The sequence below is a fragment of the Gigantopelta aegis genome, chromosome 7 (assembly GCF_016097555.1).
Source record: "Gigantopelta aegis isolate Gae_Host chromosome 7, Gae_host_genome, whole genome shotgun sequence".
In the NCBI taxonomy this organism is placed as follows: Eukaryota; Metazoa; Mollusca; class Gastropoda; order Neomphalida; family Peltospiridae; genus Gigantopelta; species Gigantopelta aegis.
Genome location: NC_054705.1, coordinates 45,971,765 through 45,992,822, shown reverse-complemented (window position 1 = coordinate 45,992,822; position 21,058 = coordinate 45,971,765). Strand labels below are relative to the sequence as shown.

Below are 21,058 nucleotides of genomic sequence, written 5' to 3'. Positions count from 1 at the left end.
CGATAGCTGATTGTAACAGCTAATTTGATAATAAATTTGATCGTTTTACCAACAAGGAAAATTACCAAATATTGCAATATGAATCGTAGTTCGGTTTTTTTTTTAAATTCTGGTCAGAAAACCACTGTTATCGGGAATAATGGGCATAAATACTGGACAGCTGGCCACAAATGCCCGTAAGTAAACGCAACATTTTCGATTTTTTGCCTAATTTTAATCACCATTAGCCGATCTAAAATAATAAAAATTACAAAAAAAGACACGAAAATAATACTTACCGATTCATATATGAACTTTATTTCATGTATTTATGAAACATTTAAGTGAATATATGTGAGTAAAAATTATAAACTTGTACCCACTCAACGTGGTTTTTGTTAAAAATTAATCCAGTAGTCTAAAGGTTAAGAAGAGAACTGTTGTCATTACTGACTGACATTTATGTTAGGTTTGTGACACCAAATGCTGTTGCTTCCTGCAAGGATGTACCTCATTTAGAGCATAATGACAAGAGAAACCAAAGAGACAATTCAGAAGTGTTTATTGGACGAGAGGCTAGACAATATTTGCGCACGTTGGAAGAAGCAGATGCAGTTAGCAAAGGAGAGATTGATATATTCTTCGAGTCTGTCAGAAGATTTTATTCGGCAGCATGTACTTACATAGTCAGCAAATGTCCACTTGAAAGTGAGCTTCTGCTGTGTGCTGAAGTTGCTGATGTTAGTCTCAGGAAAACTGAGCAGTTTTCCTCAGTTGAGTATTTTGTCAACAAGTTCCCCAGTTTACTTGGTGGCAGAAAAATGGATGATTTAGAAATGGAGTTTTTTACACTACCAAGTGGACACATTCTCCACTGAGGTTACTCACAATAATGTCACTGACAGTTTAGAGAGAATTGATACCATTTGGAATAACATAGGACATCTGACAAGTGCTGATGGTAATCCTAAATACGGTTTACTGACAAATGTTATGAAACAAATTTTGGTTATTCCCACATAGTAATGCTGACAGTGAGAGAATTTTTAGTACAGTTAGAAAAAACAGAACTGAGTTCCGACCAAACTTGTCTGATGAGCAGTTGTCAGCTTTGCTAGTACAGAAGTTCAGCATGCTTGCTGCAGATGTTCTTTGCCACGAATTAAGTTTTACTGATGATTTGCTGAAGAAGGCCAAGTCAGCAACATATCAGTCATTGAAGAAGTAAAGCCGCCATAACCAGCAGTCATGCCAGAAACATGTTTATTTCACTGTAAATAAAGGTACTATACTTTAAAAAAATGTTCAGTTGTCATCTCAGGATTTAGTTCACATGTAGTGATAAAGAATGTAAAGATTCCTGAAAATACTATCATATTCCTGAAAATGGCTTTTAAGATTCCTGAAAACCGTTTCGACATGTTGGCATCTCTGGGACTGGGGTTATGAAAAGGGTAGGGTGGTAATAAGGTAGGAGGGATGAAGTAGGGGTGGTTTAGAGTGGGGCCGTCACGAGGAGTACAACAGGTGGTAATGGGAAGTAGGAGTGTGTGAAGTGAGGTAGATGAAGATGGATAGGGGTGGGTCAATGGGGGACTGACTTATGGCAGGATGGGGTGGCGTGGCAGTGGATTGGGCAGGTAGTGGTGAGAATTAGGGGGAGGGGTAACAGGTGGAGTGGGAGCAGATGAGGGTAGAAAGTAGATTAGTGGAGGAGGGTAGTGGTCTGGAGGGTGTCATTTGGGTGGAATGGGTCATGCGAGTGGTGCGGCATGGGGCCAGCAAGGTGCAGTCACGAGGAGTAATAGTGTGGGGTGCAGTGGTGAGGAGTGAAACAATGGCGTGAAGTTGCAATAATTAAGTAGGGTGAAGCGAGGATGGAGGACAGATGTCCCTCTGTCTCAGGGTTGTAGTGTAGGCTTTGTCTCGGGGATCTGGGGTGGAGCTGGGATGGAAGACAGATGTCTCTCTGTCTCGGGGTTGGGTTGTAGTGCAGGCTTTGTCTCGGGGATCTGGGGTGGAGCAGGGATAGAGGATGGATGTCCCTCTGTCTCAGGGTTGTAGTGTAGGCTTTGTCTCGGGGATCTGGGGTGGAGCTGGGATGGAAGACAGATGTCTCAGGGTTGGGTTGTAGTGCAGGCTTTGTCTCGGATATCTGGGGTGGAGCAGGGATAGAGGATGGATGTCCCTCTGTCTCAGGGTTGTAGTGTAGGCTTGATCTGGGGTGGAGCTGGGATGGAAGACAGATGTCCCTCTGTCTCAGGGTTGGGTTGTAGTGCAGGCTTTGTCTCGGATATCTGGGGTGGAGCAGGGATAGAGGATGGATGTCCCTCTGTCTCAGGGTTGTAGTGTAGGCTTTGTCTCGGGGATCTGGGGTGGAGCTGGGATGGAAGACAGATGTCCCTCTGTCTCAGGGTTGGGTTGTAGTGCAGGCTTTGTCTCGGGGATCTGGGGTGGAGCAGGGATAGAGGATGGATGTCCCTCTGTCTCAGGGTTGTAGTGTAGGCTTTGTCTCGGGGATATGGGGTGGAGCTGGGATGGAAGACAGATGTCCCTCTGTCTCAGGGTTGGGTTGTAGTGCAGGCTTTGTCTCGGGGATCTGGGGTGGAGCAGGGATAGAGGATGGATGTCCCTCTGTCTCAGGGTTGTAGTGTAGGCTTTGTCTCGGGGATCTGGGGTGGAGCTGGGATGGAAGACAGATGTCTCAGGGTTGGGTTGTAGTGCAGGCTTTGTCTCGGGGATCTGGGGTGGAGCAGGGATAGAGGATGGATGTCCCTCTGTCTCAGGGTTGTAGTGTAGGCTTTGTCTCGGGGATCTGGGGTGGAGCTGGGATGGAAGACAGATGTCCCTCTGTCTCAGGGTTGGGTTGTAGTGCAGGCTTTGTCTCGGGGATCTGGGATGGAGCAGGGATAGAGGATGGATGTCCGTCTCAGGGTTGTAGTGTAGGCTTTGTCTTGGGGATCTGTGGTGGAGCAGGGATGGAAGACAGATGTCCCTGTCTCAGGGTTGGGTTGTAGTGCAGGCTTTGTCTCGGGGATCTGGGGTGTAGTAGGGATGGAAGACGGATGTCCCTTTGTCACAGGGTTGGGTTGTAGAGCAGGCCTGGTCTCGGGGATCTGGGGTGGAGCAGGGATAGAGGATGGATGTCCCTCTGTCTCAGGGTCAGGTTGTAGTGCAGGTTTCGTCTCGGGGATCTGGGATGGAGCAGGGATGGAGGATGGATATCCCTCTGTATTAGGGTTGGGTTGTAGTGCAGGTTTTGTCTCGGGGATCTGGGATGGAGCAGGGATGGAGGATGGATAACCCTCTGTCTCAGGGTCAGGTTATAGTGCAGGCTTTGTCTTGGGGATCTGGGGTGTAGCAGGGATGGGGGACGGATGTCCCTCTGTCTCAGGGTTGTAGTGCAGGCTTTGTCTCGGGGATCTGGGGTGTAGCAGGGGTGGAGGACAGATGTCCCTCTGTCTTAGGGTTGTAGTGCAGGCTTTGTCTCGGGGATCTGGGGTGTAGCAGGGATGGAAGACGGATGTCCCTCTGTCTCAGGGTTGGGTTGTAGTGCAGGCTTTGTCTCGGGAATCTGGGGAGGAGCAGGGACGGGGGACGGAGGTCCCTCTGTGTCAAGGTTGGGTTGTAGTGCAGGTTTTGTTTCAGGGATCTGGGGTGGAGCAGGGATGGAGGACGGAGGTCCCTCCGTCTCAGGATTGGGTTGTAGTGCAGGCTTTATCTCAGAGAACTGGAATTGAGCAAGGATGGAGGAGGGATGTCCCTCTGTTTCAGGGTCGGGTTGTAGTGAAGCGTTAATCTCTGCTTTAACCTCTGTGAGGTTGGTGCTCAGGTTGGGTTTAACCTCCTTGGGTATCAGTCTTTCTTTCGCCTCTTTAGATTTCCTCTTCTCAGCCAACTGAATGTTATCACCAAAGGTTATGGCCATCATGACCCCGACAACCTAAAATCAAAATGGAAAGTAATCTTTGTGACCCATTCCCACGAACAGAGTCATAACTCGAACCTTGGCACTTTTGATATAAAGTGAACCCCTCTAAACTGGACACCCATGAGTCTAGGTTTTAAGGGGTATCCGGTACAGATGTATCAGGGGTGGGGGGTGGATAAAATTGTCAGTCGATCCAACATAATGTCAACACTATCGGGGAGGGGTTTGAGGGTAGGGATAAAAAAAAAAAATTATAAACACATTTAAAAGGTGAAATTTGCCAAATATCATGGTGGCTGTATGTTTTTATCTTGAATTATGATGTTGTAAACATCAAAACAACAAAAACTTTATCTCATAAGCAAAAAACCCACAAATTGTCATATTATATTTAGTAATGATATTTTAAAAGGAACAGTGAAAAACATCCGGTTTTGAGGGAATTCCGGTTTACAGAGGGTCCAGTTTTGAGGGAATTCTGGTTTACAGAGGATCCGGTTTTGAAGGAATTCTAGTTCAAAGAGGGTCTGGTTTTGAGGGAATTCTAGTTCACAGAGGGTCCGGTTTTGAGGGAATTCTAGTTCGCAGAGGGTCCGGTTTTGAGGGCATTCTAGTTTACAGAGAGTCCGGTTTTGAGGTTGAAATGCCCGCTATATGTGCGATTGGTCTGTTATATTATAAGAGGTCCTAATTCTCCAAACACTGTCTCAAACCCTCCAATCATCCCAAGCTGCCTTATTTCCAGCAAGCTATACTTTTTTTCAGCAGGCCATATTTCTTTTGGCCTGCTTCTTAAAAAAAAACAATTAACAGCAGACCATAGTTTACTTCCTATTACGAGCTTTGAACATGTTAAAAGTTAATACTAACCTCTAACATGACAATGGAGAAGGCAATCCCAATCACAGTGTTAGTTTTTTGGACCAGAAATTCTGTGATATCGTCTAAGCACGACTGAAAATAAATTCATATTGTGGTCAGTAAATGTACATGTACTTGGTGCAACAAGCGTACCAGACAGGGGGTCAAGGGGGGTGGGGGGGTGGGGGGGGGGGGGGGGGGTGGGCAAATGCCCTAGTGTGATAACGGATGTATTATACCTCTTGATAACACTTGGGTAGAAGACCAACATTATTAGAATTATGTGAATCTAGGATTCACCCAACACTTACAAGTACACATACCAGCTAGTCCCTTTTCATCACAAATGCCCCCCCCCCCCCCCCCCCCCCCCCCCCCCCCGTGAATGCTCTATATAACTACAAAACATTCTTTAAAGGGACTGACCCTAGTTTTCAAACACTAAGGCATATTGTTTTACTATTAGAGCCGTTTATGATCACTGCAATCAAACATTGCTTATATTTTATTGTTTAGATTATCCATTTCCGTAGAACCGATGTGTTTTTGGTCATCCTGGTGTTTCTAATACCACAAAATCATATTTTTATAAACGCGTGTGCGTCTGAGAAGTAACGGTTATTTATTCGAGTTCTAGTTTATTTTTAAGGATATTTCTCGGTTCTAATGTCACTCACTCTTCTTTCACTGTGTTGTAACTTCATTCAAAGGTGTTACATGTTTGTAGATTAACTAAACTTACATTGTAAGTGTCCATTTTTACGAAAACTACATGTATTCGGTTTTGGAAGTAAAGAAGAAGGGTTTTGTTGGGGGTTTTCCTTTTTGGGCCCCACCCCTCAGGCCCATGGGGGTCAGAATGTCCAAATTCACAAATGTGTTTCTCAACATGCCAAGGAAGCTTCAAACCAAAATTTAATTTGGTTGGAATTGGTCAAGTAGTTTTGAAGAAGGAAGGAAGGAAATGTATTATTTAACAATGCACTCAACACATTTTATTTACCATTATATGTCATCGGACATATGGTCAAAAACCAGAGATATTGAGAGAGGAAACCCGCTGTCACCACTTCATTGGCTACTCTTTTTTCAATTAGCAGTAAGGGATTTTTTATATGCACAATCCCATTGCTTTTGTTACACCAGTTGTGGAGCACTAGATGCACTGAGAAATAGCCTTTTTAAAAAGAAGTTGAAGAAATTAGTTTAAATGCATTTATCTATACAAGGGGGCAAGGCGCTCACTTGCCCAGTGGAAAAGCGCTCACTTGCCCAGTGGTAAAGCGCTCACTTGATGTGTGGTCAGTCTGAGATCGTTCACCGTCTGTGGGCCCACTGGGCTATTTCTCATTCCAGCCAGTGTACCATGAATAATATATCAAAGGCTGTGGTATGTGCTATCCTGTCTGTGAGATGGTGCATATTAAAGATCCCAGAAAAATGTAGCCTGTTTTCTTTCTAAGACTATATGTCAAAATTATCAAATGTTTGACAACCAACAGACGATGATTAATAAATCAATGTGATCTAGTGGTGTCATTAAACAAAACAAATAATAAAAAACAATGTACCAATTCATCTGACAGTGCCCAACCCATATGAAAGTACATTTATGTTTCTGAGTTCATCATTTCATTTTATTTCAACTTATTTTCATGCTTGTATCCAATTAAAGTTTCAAGCACGCTATCCTGGTCACACACCTCCAATATCTGGGCTGTCTGTCTAGGACAGTGGGTTAGTTGTTAGTGACAAAGAGGAGGGTGCAGTGGTCTCACACCTACCCATTGAGTCATTAAAACTCGCTTTGGGTGGGAGCCGGCATTGGGAAGCGAACTATGTACCTACGAGCTTTATGTCCGATGGCTTAACAACACATCTTTACGATAGACCTGTTAATTATCAAATACAGCAAGAATGCTGCGTAATTAAATCTTGATTATCATGAACTTATTAAATGTTGTTCACAGTCTGCATCTATAGATGTTTACGTGTATTTCACTGCATATAAAAATTAAAAAAATTAAATTATAAAATAATTAAACTTTTAAAAAAAGATAAAGAATCGCTGGCGCTGTCAATGACCATTTCAGACACTTGCAGAGACGGGAGCAAATAATTTGCGCATATCCGTGACAAGTCTGACAATTAAAATTAAATAAATCTTTTGACATTATAACTGCATGCATTCAGTGTGGGGATAGATTCGTAAACCGAATCCCAAACTACACGTCTAACGTGCGGATGGTTTCTAGTCACAATAATAACGTGAACTCAATGTTTTGTTTATTGGGTGGGTTTTTTTGTCAACACAGAAAACATAAATCAAATCGTCTAGACGGAATAGTCTATAGACTACGTTGTTGGTATCATTGGTTGGTAACTTGGTACGAGTATTGACTGTATAGTACTACTATATACCACGTTGTTGGTATCATTGGTTGGTAACTAGGTACGAGTATTGACTGTATAGTACTACTATAGACCACGTTGTTGGTATCATTGGTTGGTAACTTGGTACAAGTATTGATTGTATAGTACTACTATAGACCAAGTTGTTGGTATCATTGGTTGGTAACTTGGTACGACTATTGACTGTATAGTACTACTATAGACCACATTGTTGGTATCATTGGTTGGTAACTTGGTACGACTATTGACTGTATAGTACTACTATAGACCATGTTGTTGGTATCATGTGTTGGTAACTTGGTACAACTATTGACTGTATAGTACTACTATAGACCATGTTGTTGGTATCACTAGTTAGTAACTTGGTACGAGTATAGGCTGTATAGTACTACTATAGACCACGTTGTTGGTATCATTGGCAGGGGACAATATTTCGAAATCTGAGGTAACCGGAAGTCGGTTCACGTGGTTTTTACGTAGGTAACCAATTGTTCGGTTACGTGAATTATATTTGCGTAACCTGTGGGTTACCTGATTGGTTACCTCAAAGTTACGTTGAAATTATATTTTAAATACATAATTTTTAGCTCAAACATAAAGTTAAAACAAAATACAAAAGAAAACGTTTTATAAAACAGTTTCTTTAATGCTTGTAAATCGAAAGAAGTGACTTGTAGATGTTTCTTTTGTTTTCGTACGATCGTAACGTTGTAGATTTATTATTGTTATTATTATTATTATTATTTCACCAATTGCCATCGAGATCGCAAAAAGTAATTTTTAGTTGCCCGAATCTAAATACCACTGTCCTCGGGCATCGGGCCACCGTATTCTAGAACCTCTGTGCAGCTTGCTGAAGTTAACACTATTAGCCCAGTACTGAAACAAAATAGATACATTTGGAGAGAAAAATGTCCATTCCCTGGTTCCTCTGAAGTATAATGCAAAACACTCAGTCACTCACTGGTGCATGATTAGACTAATAATTTTTTGATATAAATAACAAATAAAGGCTACCATTTGTCACTGATAATATGTAAAATTTAGTATACAGCAGATTAAAAAAACCCCACCAAAAACCCAAACAACAAATGTCCAATTCCTCTGAACTATAAAACAGGCTACTCATTGGTGCATAATTAGATTAATAAAAATAAATCTTATAATAACATAAAAAGAAAGACTGCAATTTAACACTAATATTTAGCGGTGGCAATGCTATATTCACTTTATTGCTTGTACTTCTATACTACAGTGACGCTCCAAATGTTTGTTATTTAAAGCTCATTATTCGATGTTAGTATTTTTCAGCTTTTGTGACATTATTGCATTTTTGTATACGTTAAAACCGTTTTCAACCTTTGTAAAATTATAGGCAATCCAATATTATCTCTACATATATTCCTTTAGAGATAGAATAGCAGCAGATAATTTAGCGGTCCGTGCACATTTCTTTAAAACTTTTGGCTCGACTCTATACTGAGCCTTCAGTCGCAAGTTACAACAGTTGCAATATACCGTTGTCTACTGATTTGCCTCGCATCAACTTGATCAAGTACTAAAAATCAGTCTAAAACATTTGCCGGAATACTAGTAGTATGTCTGCATGAATAAATTTCCTGTAATCATGAAGTTTGCGAGTTTTAATTTCAGAACTTCTACAGGTCACGACGTAACCGATTTGCAGTTCACGTAAATTTAATTTTGCGTAACCGACAAGCGAACAGAACGGCGGTTCGCGTGAAATATTGTGCCCTGATTGGTTGGTAACTTGGTACAACTATTGACTGTATAGTACTACTATAGACCATGTTGTTGATCTCATTGGTTGGTAACTTGGTATGAGTATTGACTGTATAGTACTATTATTGACCACGTTGTTGGTATCATTGGTTGGTAACTTGGTACGAGTATTGACTGTATAGTACTACTATAGACCACATTGTTGGTATCATTGGTTGGTAACTTGGTACGACTATTGACTGTATAGTACTACTATAGACCACGTTGTTGGTATCACTGGTTGGTAACTTGGTACGATTATTGACTGTATAGTACTACTATAGACACATTGTTCGTATCACTGGTTGGTAACTTGGTACGACTATTGACTGTATAGTACTACTATAGACTACGTTGTTGGTATCACTGGTTGGTAACTTGGTACGACTACTGACTGTATAGTACTACTATAGACCGTGTTGTTGGTAACATTGGTTGGTAATTAGGTACGAGTATTGACTGTATAGTACTACTATAGACCATGTTGTTGGTATCATTGGTTGGTAACTTGGTACGACTATTGACTGTATAGTACTACTATAGACCACGTTGTTGGTATCATTGGTTGGTAACTTGGTACGAGTATAGGCTGTATAGTACTACTATAGACCATGTTGTTGGTATCATTGGTTGGTAACTTTGTACGAGTATTGCCTGTATAGTACTACTATAGACCATGTTGTTGGTATCATTGGTTGGTAACTTGGTACGACTATTGACTGTATAGTACTACTATAGACCACGTTGTTGGTATCATTGGTTGGTGACTTGGTACGAGTATTGACTGTATAGTACTACTATAGACCACGTTGTTGATATCATTGGTTGGTGACTTGGTACGAGTATTGACTGTATAGTACTACTATAGACCACGTTGTTGGTATCATTGGTTGGCTACTATAGACCACATTGTTGGTATCATTGGTTGGTGACTTGGTACGAGTATTGACTGTATAGTACTACTATAGAACACGTTGTTGGTATCACTGGTTGGTAACTTGGTACGACTATTGACTGTATAGTACTACTATAGACCACGTTGTTGGTATCAGTGGTTGGTAACTTGGTACGAGTATTGACTGTATAGTACTACTATAGACCACGTTGTTGGTATCAGTGGTTGGTAACTTGGTACGACTATTGACTGTATAGTACTACTATAGACCACGTTGTTGGTATCAGTGGTTGGTAACTTGGTACGACTATTGACTGTATAGTACTACTATAGACCACGTTGTTGGTATCACTGGTTGGTAACTACATGTAGGTACGAGTATTGACTGTATAGTACTACTATAGACCACGTTGTTGGTATCATTGGTTGGTAACGTGGTACGAGTATTGACTGTATAGTACTACTATAGACCACGTTGTAGGTATCATTGGTTGGTAACTTGGTACGAGTATTGCCTGTATAGTACTACTATAGACCACGTTGTTGGTATCACTGGTTGGTAACTTGGTACGAGTATTGCCTGTATAGTACTACTATAGACCATGTTGTTGGTATCACTGGTTGGTAATTTGGTACGACTATTGACTGTATAGTACTACTATAGACCACGTTGTTGGTATCATTGGTTGGTAACTTGGTACGAGTATTGACTGTATAGTACTACTATACAACCTATACTCGTGGTTGTCTTATGGAAATGTTAACAATAATACTAGCTTTTAACAAAACGCAATGACATTTTAGCTCTAATAAAATAAACCGGTGGTTGTTTTGCCATTTTAAAAAGTGAGGGGGGTACATTTGCACCACCAAGTGACGCTATTGCTTAATTGTCAAACACAAAACCAATTTACTGGAATTCAATAGCGTGCGATTGATGGGACAGTTTTAATAGTGATTCATGCATGGGACACTTACCATACCGATGTTAGAATTGGTAAAATCGGGCTGTGTTTTACACGAGGTGTATTTAGGTACTATGACATCGTTATCATAGAAATCGTTCTTGTCCTTCAGAATGCAGCAGGACAGTGGTGCGACCTTTTTGTTGCGTTCAGGCCACTTCTTAGCTTCTTCAAAGTTTGTGTACGAATTAATCCCGCAGCATTCGAACTAAAAAAAAAAGAATTAAAATAAAATAACAGGGAAAAATTAAATTTTAAAACTGAGAAAAAGATAAAAATGCTTATACTGAAAAACAAAAATAGTTCAGGATACTGCTACTTGTAAATGTTTTTTAAATGACATCACATAAAGATTTGGCCTCTGTTTCTTTGTTAAACTTTGCAATAAAATGTTATTTCAATATAATAATTCCGTACAGATTTTTTTAACAGAATAAACTGATCGAACTTTGGTTTGTGAAAATTTTATGTGAATGTGAATAAAATATGTTATAGCAATTACGACTCTGTGTAAACATACCAATCTGTAAACATCTGCTCGTTACATAGATTACGACTCTGTGTAAACATACCAATCTGTAAACATCTGCTCGTTACATAGATTACGACTCTGTGTAAACATACCAATCTGTAAACATCTGCTCGTTACATAGATTACGACTCTGTGTAAACATACCAATCTGTAAACATCTGCTCGTTACATAGATTACGACTCTGTGTAAACATACCAATCTGTAAACATCTGCTGGTTACATAGATTTTTGACAGGGGATCAATCAAGCTAGGTTAGAAGACCAGTTTTTATTTTAATGCGGCAAAGTAATGTAATAATACAGCTAATGTTAGATTTGAATGACGTCAGCATTCCAATGATATCTCTTTGCATCCACCTCCTTACAATAACAATAAAGTAGATACATGACGTTTCCGTTTTAAGAACGCTGGAAATGCAATGCAAACAAGCCATTGGAAAATGTTTGCTTCAAAATGACCAATGTATCTGACTGCACAGTGTTTGAACAAAATCTTGTGATTAAAAAATTGTACTATTTACAAAATAAGGATTTCAAGTGAAATTATGGCAAGATAATTATATTTACTATGTACGGAGCCAAAACAAAGGTGCGAAAAGTGAATGTTGTCGAGCTTAATTTAAAAAATAATCAACTCCTACGTGTACATTTTCACCGGTTCAAACTGGTCTGTGACTTTAACAAGAGGAAGAAATTATTACCAATATACCTACATAAATCTGTGCATAATCTAATGCTCTGGAGAAGAAACTTTCACTATCCCGTTTTCCGTCGTAGTCATTTTCTATGCTATTTAATAGCGCCGTTTGCAGTGTGAACATTAACTGAAAGAAATATCTGTGGACTATAGTTTTCATTAATTAAAAAATAATAATATTCCAATTCATTTCACTTCAACTTATTTTCATGCTTATATCCTATTAAGGTTCAAGCACGCTGTCCTGGGCACACACTTCAGCTATCTGGGCTGTCAGTCCAGGACAGTGGGTTAGTTGTTAGTTGGTTAGTGGTTAGTAGGAGAGAAGAGGGTGTATAGTGGCCTTACACCTACCCATTGAGCCGTTAACTCGCTCTGGGTGGGAGCTGGTACCGGGCTGTGAACCCTGTACCTACCAGCCTATAGACTGATTGCTTAACCACCTGCAACATATTGAGTGTTTTGTGCATGTACAATATGTTTGGGGTGGTGTGGGGGCTGTGTAAGCATCATTTTATTGGGAGTGGGGAAGTACATGTAAGTATGTATATAGATATGATTTCTATTTATATGAACATGTATACATGTATATGTACATGTACCCGTACTAAATATTACATATCAGGGCCCAGAGTTACATGAAGAGCTCTCTGGATGTGTAGGAAATTCTACCAAATTATTTATATCATTTCAAAACTTGCAGAAACCCATCATTATTTTCCAACAAAATGTCAATCATAAACATGAAATTATTTAACCAACTTAAAATAAACTTCAACACTTGTGTTTAAAATTCCCAATTGGTGAATTAAATTTGCGAGTGGCAGATCGAGCTACATGTAGCTTGGGGGTCTGATATTAACGGTGACCCGATGGTCTGACATTAACGGTGACCCGATGGTCTGATATTAATGATGGCCTGATGGTCCAACATTAACGGTGACCCAATGATCCGATATTAACAATGGCCCGACATTAACGGTGACCTAATGGTCCGACATTAACGGTGACCTAATGGTCCGACATTAACGGTGGCTTGATGCTCTGACATTAACGGTGACCCGATGGTCTGATATTAATGATGGCCTGATGGTCCGACATTAATGGTGGCTTGATGGTCTGACATTAACAGTGACCCGATGGTCTGATATTAATGATGGCCTGATGGTCCGACATTAACGGTGGCTTGATGGTCTGACATTAACGGTGACCTAATGGTCCGATATTAATGATGGCCCGATGGTCCGACATTAACGGTGGCTTGATGGTCCGACATTAACGGTGGCTTGATGGTCTGACATTAACGGTGACCCGATGGTCTGATATTAACGGTAGCCTCATGGTCCCACATTAAAGGTGGCTCAACATTAATGGTGGCTTGATGGTCTGACATTAACGGTGACCCAATGGTCTGACATTAATGATGGCCTGATGGTCCGACATTAATGGTGGCTTGATGGTCTGACATTAACTGTGACCTAATGGTCCGATATTAATGATGGCCCGATGGTCCGACATTAACGGTGGCTTGATGGTCTGACATTAACGGTGACCCGATGGTCTGATATTAACGGTAGCCTCATGGTCCCACATTAAAGATGGCTCAACATTAATGGTGGCTTGATGGTCTGACATTAATGATGGCCCGATGGTCCGACATTAACGGTGGCTTGATGGTCCGACATTAACAGTGGCTTGATGGTCTGACATTAACGGTGACCCGATGGTCTGATATTAACGGTAGCCTCATGGTCCCACATTAAAGGTGGCTCAACATTAATGGTGGCTTGATGGTCTGACATTAACGGTGACCCAATGGTCTGACATTAATGATGGCCCGAAATTAACGGTGACCTAATGATCCGATATTAATGATGGCCCGATGGTCCGACATTAATGGTGGCTTGATGGTCTGACATTAACGGTGACCCAATGGTCTGACATTAATGATGGCCTGATGGTTCAACATTAAACATTAACGGTGACCAAATGATCCGATATTAACAATGGCCCGACATTAACGGTGACCTAATGATCCGATATTAATGATGGCCCGATGGTCAGGCATTACCGGTGCCTTGATGGTCTGACATTAACGGTGACCCAATGATCCGATATTAACAATGGCCCGACATTAACGGTGACCTAATGATCCGATATTAATGATGGCCCGATGGTCAGACATTAACGGTGGCTTGATGGTCTGACATTAACGGTGACCCAATGATCCGATATTAACAATGGCCCGACATTAACGGTGACCTAATGATCCGATATTAATGATGGCCCGATGGTCAGACATTAATGGTGGCTTGATGGTCTGACATTAACGGTGACCTAATGATCCGATATTAACAATGGCCCGACATTAACGGTGACCTAATGATCCGATATTAACAATGGTCCGACATTAACGGTGACCTAATGATCCGATATTAATGATGGCCCGATGGTCAGGCATTAACAGTGGCTTGATGGTCCGACATTAACGGTGGCCTGATGGTCCGACATTAATGGTGGCTTGATGGTTTGACATTAACGGTGACCTAATGGTCCGATATTAATGATGGCCCGATGGTCCGACATTAACAGTGGCTTGATGTTCCGACATTAACGGTGGCTTGATGGTCTGACATTAACGGTGACCCGATGGTCTGATATTAACGGTAGCCTCATGGTCCCACATTAAAGGTGGCTCAACATTAATGGTGGCTTGATGGTCTGACATTAACGGTGGCTTGATGGTCCGACATTAATGGTGGCTTGATGGTCTGACATTAACGGTGACCCGATGGTCTGATATTAACGGTAGCCTCATGGTCCCACATTAAAGGTGGCTCAACATTAATGGTGGCTTGATGGTCTGACATTAACGGTGACCCAATGGTCTGACATTAATGATGGCCTGATGGTTCAACATTAACGGTGACCCAATGATCCGATATTAACAATGGCCCGACATTAACGGTGACCTAATGATCCGATATTAATGATGGCCCGATGGTCAGACATTAACGGTGGCTTGATGGTCTGATGTTAACGGTGACCCAATGATCCGATATTAACAATGGCCCGACATTAACGGTGACCTAATGATCCAATATTAATGATGGCCCGATGGTCAGACATTAACGGTGGCTTGATGGTCTGACATTAACGGTGACCCAATGATCCGATATTAATGATGGCCCGATGGTCAGACATTAATGGTGGCTTGATGGTCTGACATTAACGGTGACCTAATGATCCGATATTAACAATGGCCCGACATTAACGGTGACCTAATGATCCGATATAAATGATGGCCCGATGGTCCGACATTAACAGTGGCTTGATGGTCTGACATTAACGGTGACCTAATGATCCGATATTAACAATGGCCCGACATTAACAGTGACCTAATGATCCGATATTAATGATGGCCCGATGGTCCGACATTAACAGTGGCTTGATGGTCTGACATTAACGGTGACCCGATGGTCTGATATTAACGGTAGCCTCATGGTCCCACATTAAAGGTGGCTCAACATTAATGGTGGCCCGACATTAACGGTGGTCAGATGGTCTGACATTCTTGGTGGCCCGATGGTATGACATTAATGGTGGCCCAATGGTCTGACATTAACGGTGACCCAATGGTCCGACATTAACGGTGGCCAGATGGTCCGACATTAATGATGGCCTGATGGTTCAACATTAACGGTGACCCAATGATCCAATATTAACAATGGCCCGACATTAACGGTGACCTAATGATCCGATATTAATGATGGCTTGATGGTCTGACATTAATGGTGGCTTGATGGTCAGGCATTAACAGTGGCTTGATGGTCCGACATTAACGGTGGCCTGATGGTCCGACATTAATGGTGGCTTGATGGTTTGACATTAACGGTGACCTAATGGTCCGATATTAATGATGGCCCGATGGTCCGACATTAACAGTGGCTTGATGGTCCGACATTAACGGTGGCTTGATGGTCTGACATTAACGGTGACCCGATGGTCTGATATTAACGGTAGCCTCATGGTCCCACATTAAAGGTGGCTCAACATTAATGGTGGCTTGATGGTCTGACATTAACGGTGGCTTGATGGTCCGACATTAATGGTGGCTTGATGGTCCGACATTAACGGTGACCCGATGGTCTGATATTAACGGTAGCCTCATGGTCCCACATTAAAGGTGGCTCAACATTAATGGTGGCTTGATGGTCTGACATTAACGGTGACCCAATGGTCTGACATTAATGATGGCCCGACATTAACGGTGAGCTAATGATCTGATAATAATGATGGCCCGATGGTCCGACATTAATGGTGGCTTGATGGTCTGACATAAACGGTGACCTAATGATCCGATATTAACAATGGTCCGACATTAACGGTGACCTAATGATCCGATATAAATGATGGCCCGATGGTCCGACATTAACTGTGGCTTGATGGTCTGACATTAACGGTGACCCGATGGTCTGATATTAACGGTGGCCTGATGGTCCCACATTAAAGGTGGCTCAACATTAATGGTGGCTTGATGGTCTGACATTAACGGTGACCCAATGGTCTGACATTAATGATGGCCTGATGGTTCAACATTAACGGTGACCCAATGATCCGATATTAACAATGGCCCGACATTAACGGTGACCTAATGATCCGATATTAATGATGGCCCGATGGTCAGACATTAACGGTGGCTTGATGGTCTGATATTAACAGTGACCCAATGATCCGATATTAACAATGGCCCGACATTAACGGTGACCTAATGATCCAATATTAATGATGGCCCGATGGTCAGACATTAACGGTGGCTTGATGGTCTGACATTAACGGTGACCCAATGATCCGATATTAATGATGGCCCGATGGTCAGACATTAATGGTGGCTTGATGGTCTGACATTAACGGTGACCTAATGATCCGATATTAACAATGGCCCGACATTAACGGTGACCTAATGATCCGATATAAATGATGGCCCGATGGTCCGACATTAACAGTGGCTTGATGGTCTGACATTAACGGTGACCTAATGATCCGATATTAACAATGGCCCGACATTAACAGTGACCTAATGATCCGATATTAATGATGGCCCGATGGTCCGACATTAACAGTGGCTTGATGGTCTGACATTAACGGTGACCCGATGGTCTGATATTAACGGTAGCCTCATGGTCCCACATTAAAGGTGGCTCAACATTAATGGTGGCCCGACATTAACGGTGGTCAGATGGTCTGACATTCTTGGTGGCCCGATGGTATGACATTAATGGTGGCCCAATGGTCTGACATTAACGGTGACCCAATGGTCCGACATTAACGGTGGCCAGATGGTCCGACATTAATGATGGCCTGATGGTTTGACATTAACGGTGACCTAATGGTCCGATATTAATGATGGCCCGATGGTCCGACATTAACAGTGGCTTGATGTTCCGACATTAACGGTGGCTTGATGGTCTGACATTAACGGTGACCCGATGGTCTGATATTAACGGTAGCCTCATGGTCCCACATTAAAGGTGGCTCAACATTAATGGTGGCTTGATGGTCTGACATTAACGGTGGCTTGATGGTCCGACATTAATGGTGGCTTGATGGTCTGACATTAACGGTGACCCGATGGTCTGATATTAACGGTAGCCTCATGGTCCCACATTAAAGGTGGCTCAACATTAATGGTGGCTTGATGGTCTGACATTAACGGTGACCCAATGGTCTGACATTAATGATGGCCCGACATTAACGGTGAGCTAATGATCTGATAATAATGATGGCCCGATGGTCCGACATTAATGGTGGCTTGATGGTCTGACATAAACGGTGACCTAATGATCCGATATTAACAATGGTCCGACATTAACGGTGACCTAATGATCCGATATAATGATGGCCCGATGGTCCGACATTAACTGTGGCTTGATGGTCTGACATTAACGGTGACCCGATGGTCTGATATTAACGGTGGCCTGATGGTCCCACATTAAAGGTGGCTCAACATTAATGGTGGCTTGATGGTCTGACATTAACGGTGACCCAATGGTCTGACATTAATGATGGCCTGATGGTTCAACATTAACGGTGACCCAATGATCCGATATTAACAATGGCCCGACATTAACGGTGACCTAATGATCCGATATTAATGATGGCCCGATGGTCAGACATTAACGGTGGCTTGATGGTCTGATATTAACGGTGACCCAATGATCCGATATTAACAATGGCCCGACATTAACGGTGACCTAATGATCCAATATTAATGATGGCCCGATGGTCAGACATTAACGGTGGCTTGATGGTCTGACATTAACGGTGACCCAATGATCCGATATTAATGATGGCCCGATGGTCAGACATTAATGGTGGCTTGATGGTCTGACATTAACGGTGACCTAATGATCCGATATTAACAATGGCCCGACATTAACGGTGACCTAATGATCCGATATAAATGATGGCCCGATGGTCCGACATTAACAGTGGCTTGATGGTCTGACATTAACGGTGACCTAATGATCCGATATTAACAATGGCCCGACATTAACAGTGACCTAATGATCCGATATTAATGATGGCCCGATGGTCCGACATTAACAGTGGCTTGATGGTCTGACATTAACGGTGACCCGATGGTCTGATATTAACGGTAGCCTCATGGTCCCACATTAAAGGTGGCTCAACATTAATGGTGGCCCGACATTAACGGTGGTCAGATGGTCTGACATTCTTGGTGGCCCGATGGTATGACATTAATGGTGGCCCAATGGTCTGACATTAACGGTGACCCAATGGTCCGATATTAACGGTGGCCAGATGGTCCGACATTAATGATGGCCTGATGGTTCAACATTAACGGTGACCCAATGATCCAATATTAACAATGGCCCGACATTAACGGTGACCTAATGATCCGATATTAATGATGGCTTGATGGTCTGACATTAATGGTGGCTTGATGGTCAGGCATTAACAGTGGCTTGATGGTCCGACATTAACGGTGGCCTGATGGTCCGACATTAATGGTGGCTTGATGGTTTGACATTAACGGTGACCTAATGGTCCGATATTAATGATGGCCCGATGGTCCGACATTAACAGTGGCTTGATGGTCCGACATTAACGGTGGCTTGATGGTCTGACATTAACGGTGACCCGATGGTCTGATATTAACGGTAGCCTCATGGTCCCACATTAAAGGTGGCTCAACATTAATGGTGGCTTGATGGTCTGACATTAACGGTGGCTTGATGGTCCGACATTAATGGTGGCTTGATGGTCCGACATTAACGGTGACCCGATGGTCTGATATTAACGGTAGCCTCATGGTCCCACATTAAAGGTGGCTCAACATTAATGGTGGCTTGATGGTCTGACATTAACGGTGACCCAATGGTCTGACATTAATGATGGCCCGACATTAACGGTGAGCTAATGATCTGATAATAATGATGGCCCGATGGTCCGACATTAATGGTGGCTTGATGGTCTGACATAAACGGTGACCTAATGATCCGATATTAACAATGGTCCGACATTAACGGTGACCTAATGATCCGATATAAATGATGGCCCGATGGTCCGACATTAACTGTGGCTTGATGGTCTGACATTAACGGTGACCCGATGGTCTGATATTAACGGTGGCCTGATGGTCCCACATTAAAGGTGGCTCAACATTAATGGTGGCTTGATGGTCTGACATTAACGGTGACCCAATGGTCTGACATTAATGATGGCCTGATGGTTCAACATTAACGGTGACCCAATGATCCGATATTAACAATGGCCCGACATTAACGGTGACCTAATGATCCGATATTAATGATGGCCCGATGGTCAGACATTAACGGTGGCTTGATGGTCTGATATTAACGGTGACCCAATGATCCGATATTAACAATGGCCCGACATTAACGGTGACCTAATGATCCAATATTAATGATGGCCCGATGGTCAGACATTAACGGTGGCTTGATGGTCTGACATTAACGGTGACCCAATGATCCGATATTAATGATGGCCCGATGGTCAGACATTAATGGTGGCTTGATGGTCTGACATTAACGGTGACCTAATGATCCGATATTAACAATGGCCCGACATTAACGGTGACCTAATGATCCGATATAAATGATGGCCCGATGGTCCGACATTAACAGTGGCTTGATGGTCTGACATTAACGGTGACCTAATGATCCGATATTAACAATGGCCCGACATTAACAGTGACCTAATGATCCGATATTAATGATGGCCCGATGGTCCGACATTAACAGTGGCTTGATGGTCTGACATTAACGGTGACCCGATGGTCTGATATTAACGGTAGCCTCATGGTCCCACATTAAAGGTGGCTCAACATTAATGGTGGCCCGACATTAACGGTGGTCAGATGGTCTGACATTCTTGGTGGCCCGATGGTATGACATTAATGGTGGCCCAATGGTCTGACATTAACGGTGACCCAATGGTCCGACATTAACGGTGGCCAGATGGTCCGACATTAATGATGGCCTGATGGTTCAACATTAACGGTGACCCAATGATCCAATATTAACAATGGCCCGACATTAACGGTGACCTAATGATCCGATATTAATGATGGCTTGATGGTCTGACATTAATGGTGGCTTGATGGTCTGACATTAACGGTGACCCGATGGTCTGATATTAACGGGGGCCTCATGGTCCTACATTAAAGGTGGCCTCATGGTCCTACATTAAAGGTGGCTCAACATTAATGGTGGCCCGACATTAACGGTGACCCGATGGTCTGATATTAACGGTGGCCTCATGGTCCTACATTAAAGGTGGCTCAACATTAATGGTGACTTGATGGTCTGACATTAACGGTGACCCGATGGTCTGATATTAACGGTGGCCTCATGGTCCTACATTAAAGGTGGCTCAACATTAATGGTGGCCCGACATTAACGGTGGTCAGATGGTCTGACATTCTTGGTGGCCCGATGGTATGACATTAATGGTGGC

The 21,058-nt window shown here is 42.5% G+C and overlaps 1 protein-coding gene across 2 annotated transcripts in view; it reads right to left on the bottom strand.

The window, feature by feature from the left end:
- Nucleotides 1–1,225: 1,225 nt before the first annotated feature.
- Nucleotides 1,226–21,058, bottom strand: part of LOC121376938 (tetraspanin-1-like) — a 32,032-nt gene continuing 12,199 nt past the window's right edge. Inside the window, exons 5-9 of one of the 2 annotated variants that reach the window (XM_041504747.1) lie at nt 12,072–12,182; nt 10,839–11,033; nt 4,781–4,864; nt 3,505–3,922; nt 1,226–2,680 (exon numbers count right to left, since the gene is read on the bottom strand). In XM_041504747.1, coding sequence (XP_041360681.1) covers nt 2,619–2,680; nt 3,505–3,922; nt 4,781–4,864; nt 10,839–11,033; nt 12,072–12,182 — 870 coding nt within the window. In that variant the 3' untranslated portion in view covers nt 1,226–2,618. Of the gene's footprint in view, nt 3,923–4,780; nt 4,865–10,838; nt 11,034–12,071; nt 12,183–21,058 lie in introns of both variants that reach the window. The other variant, XM_041504746.1, reaches the window with a different exon arrangement.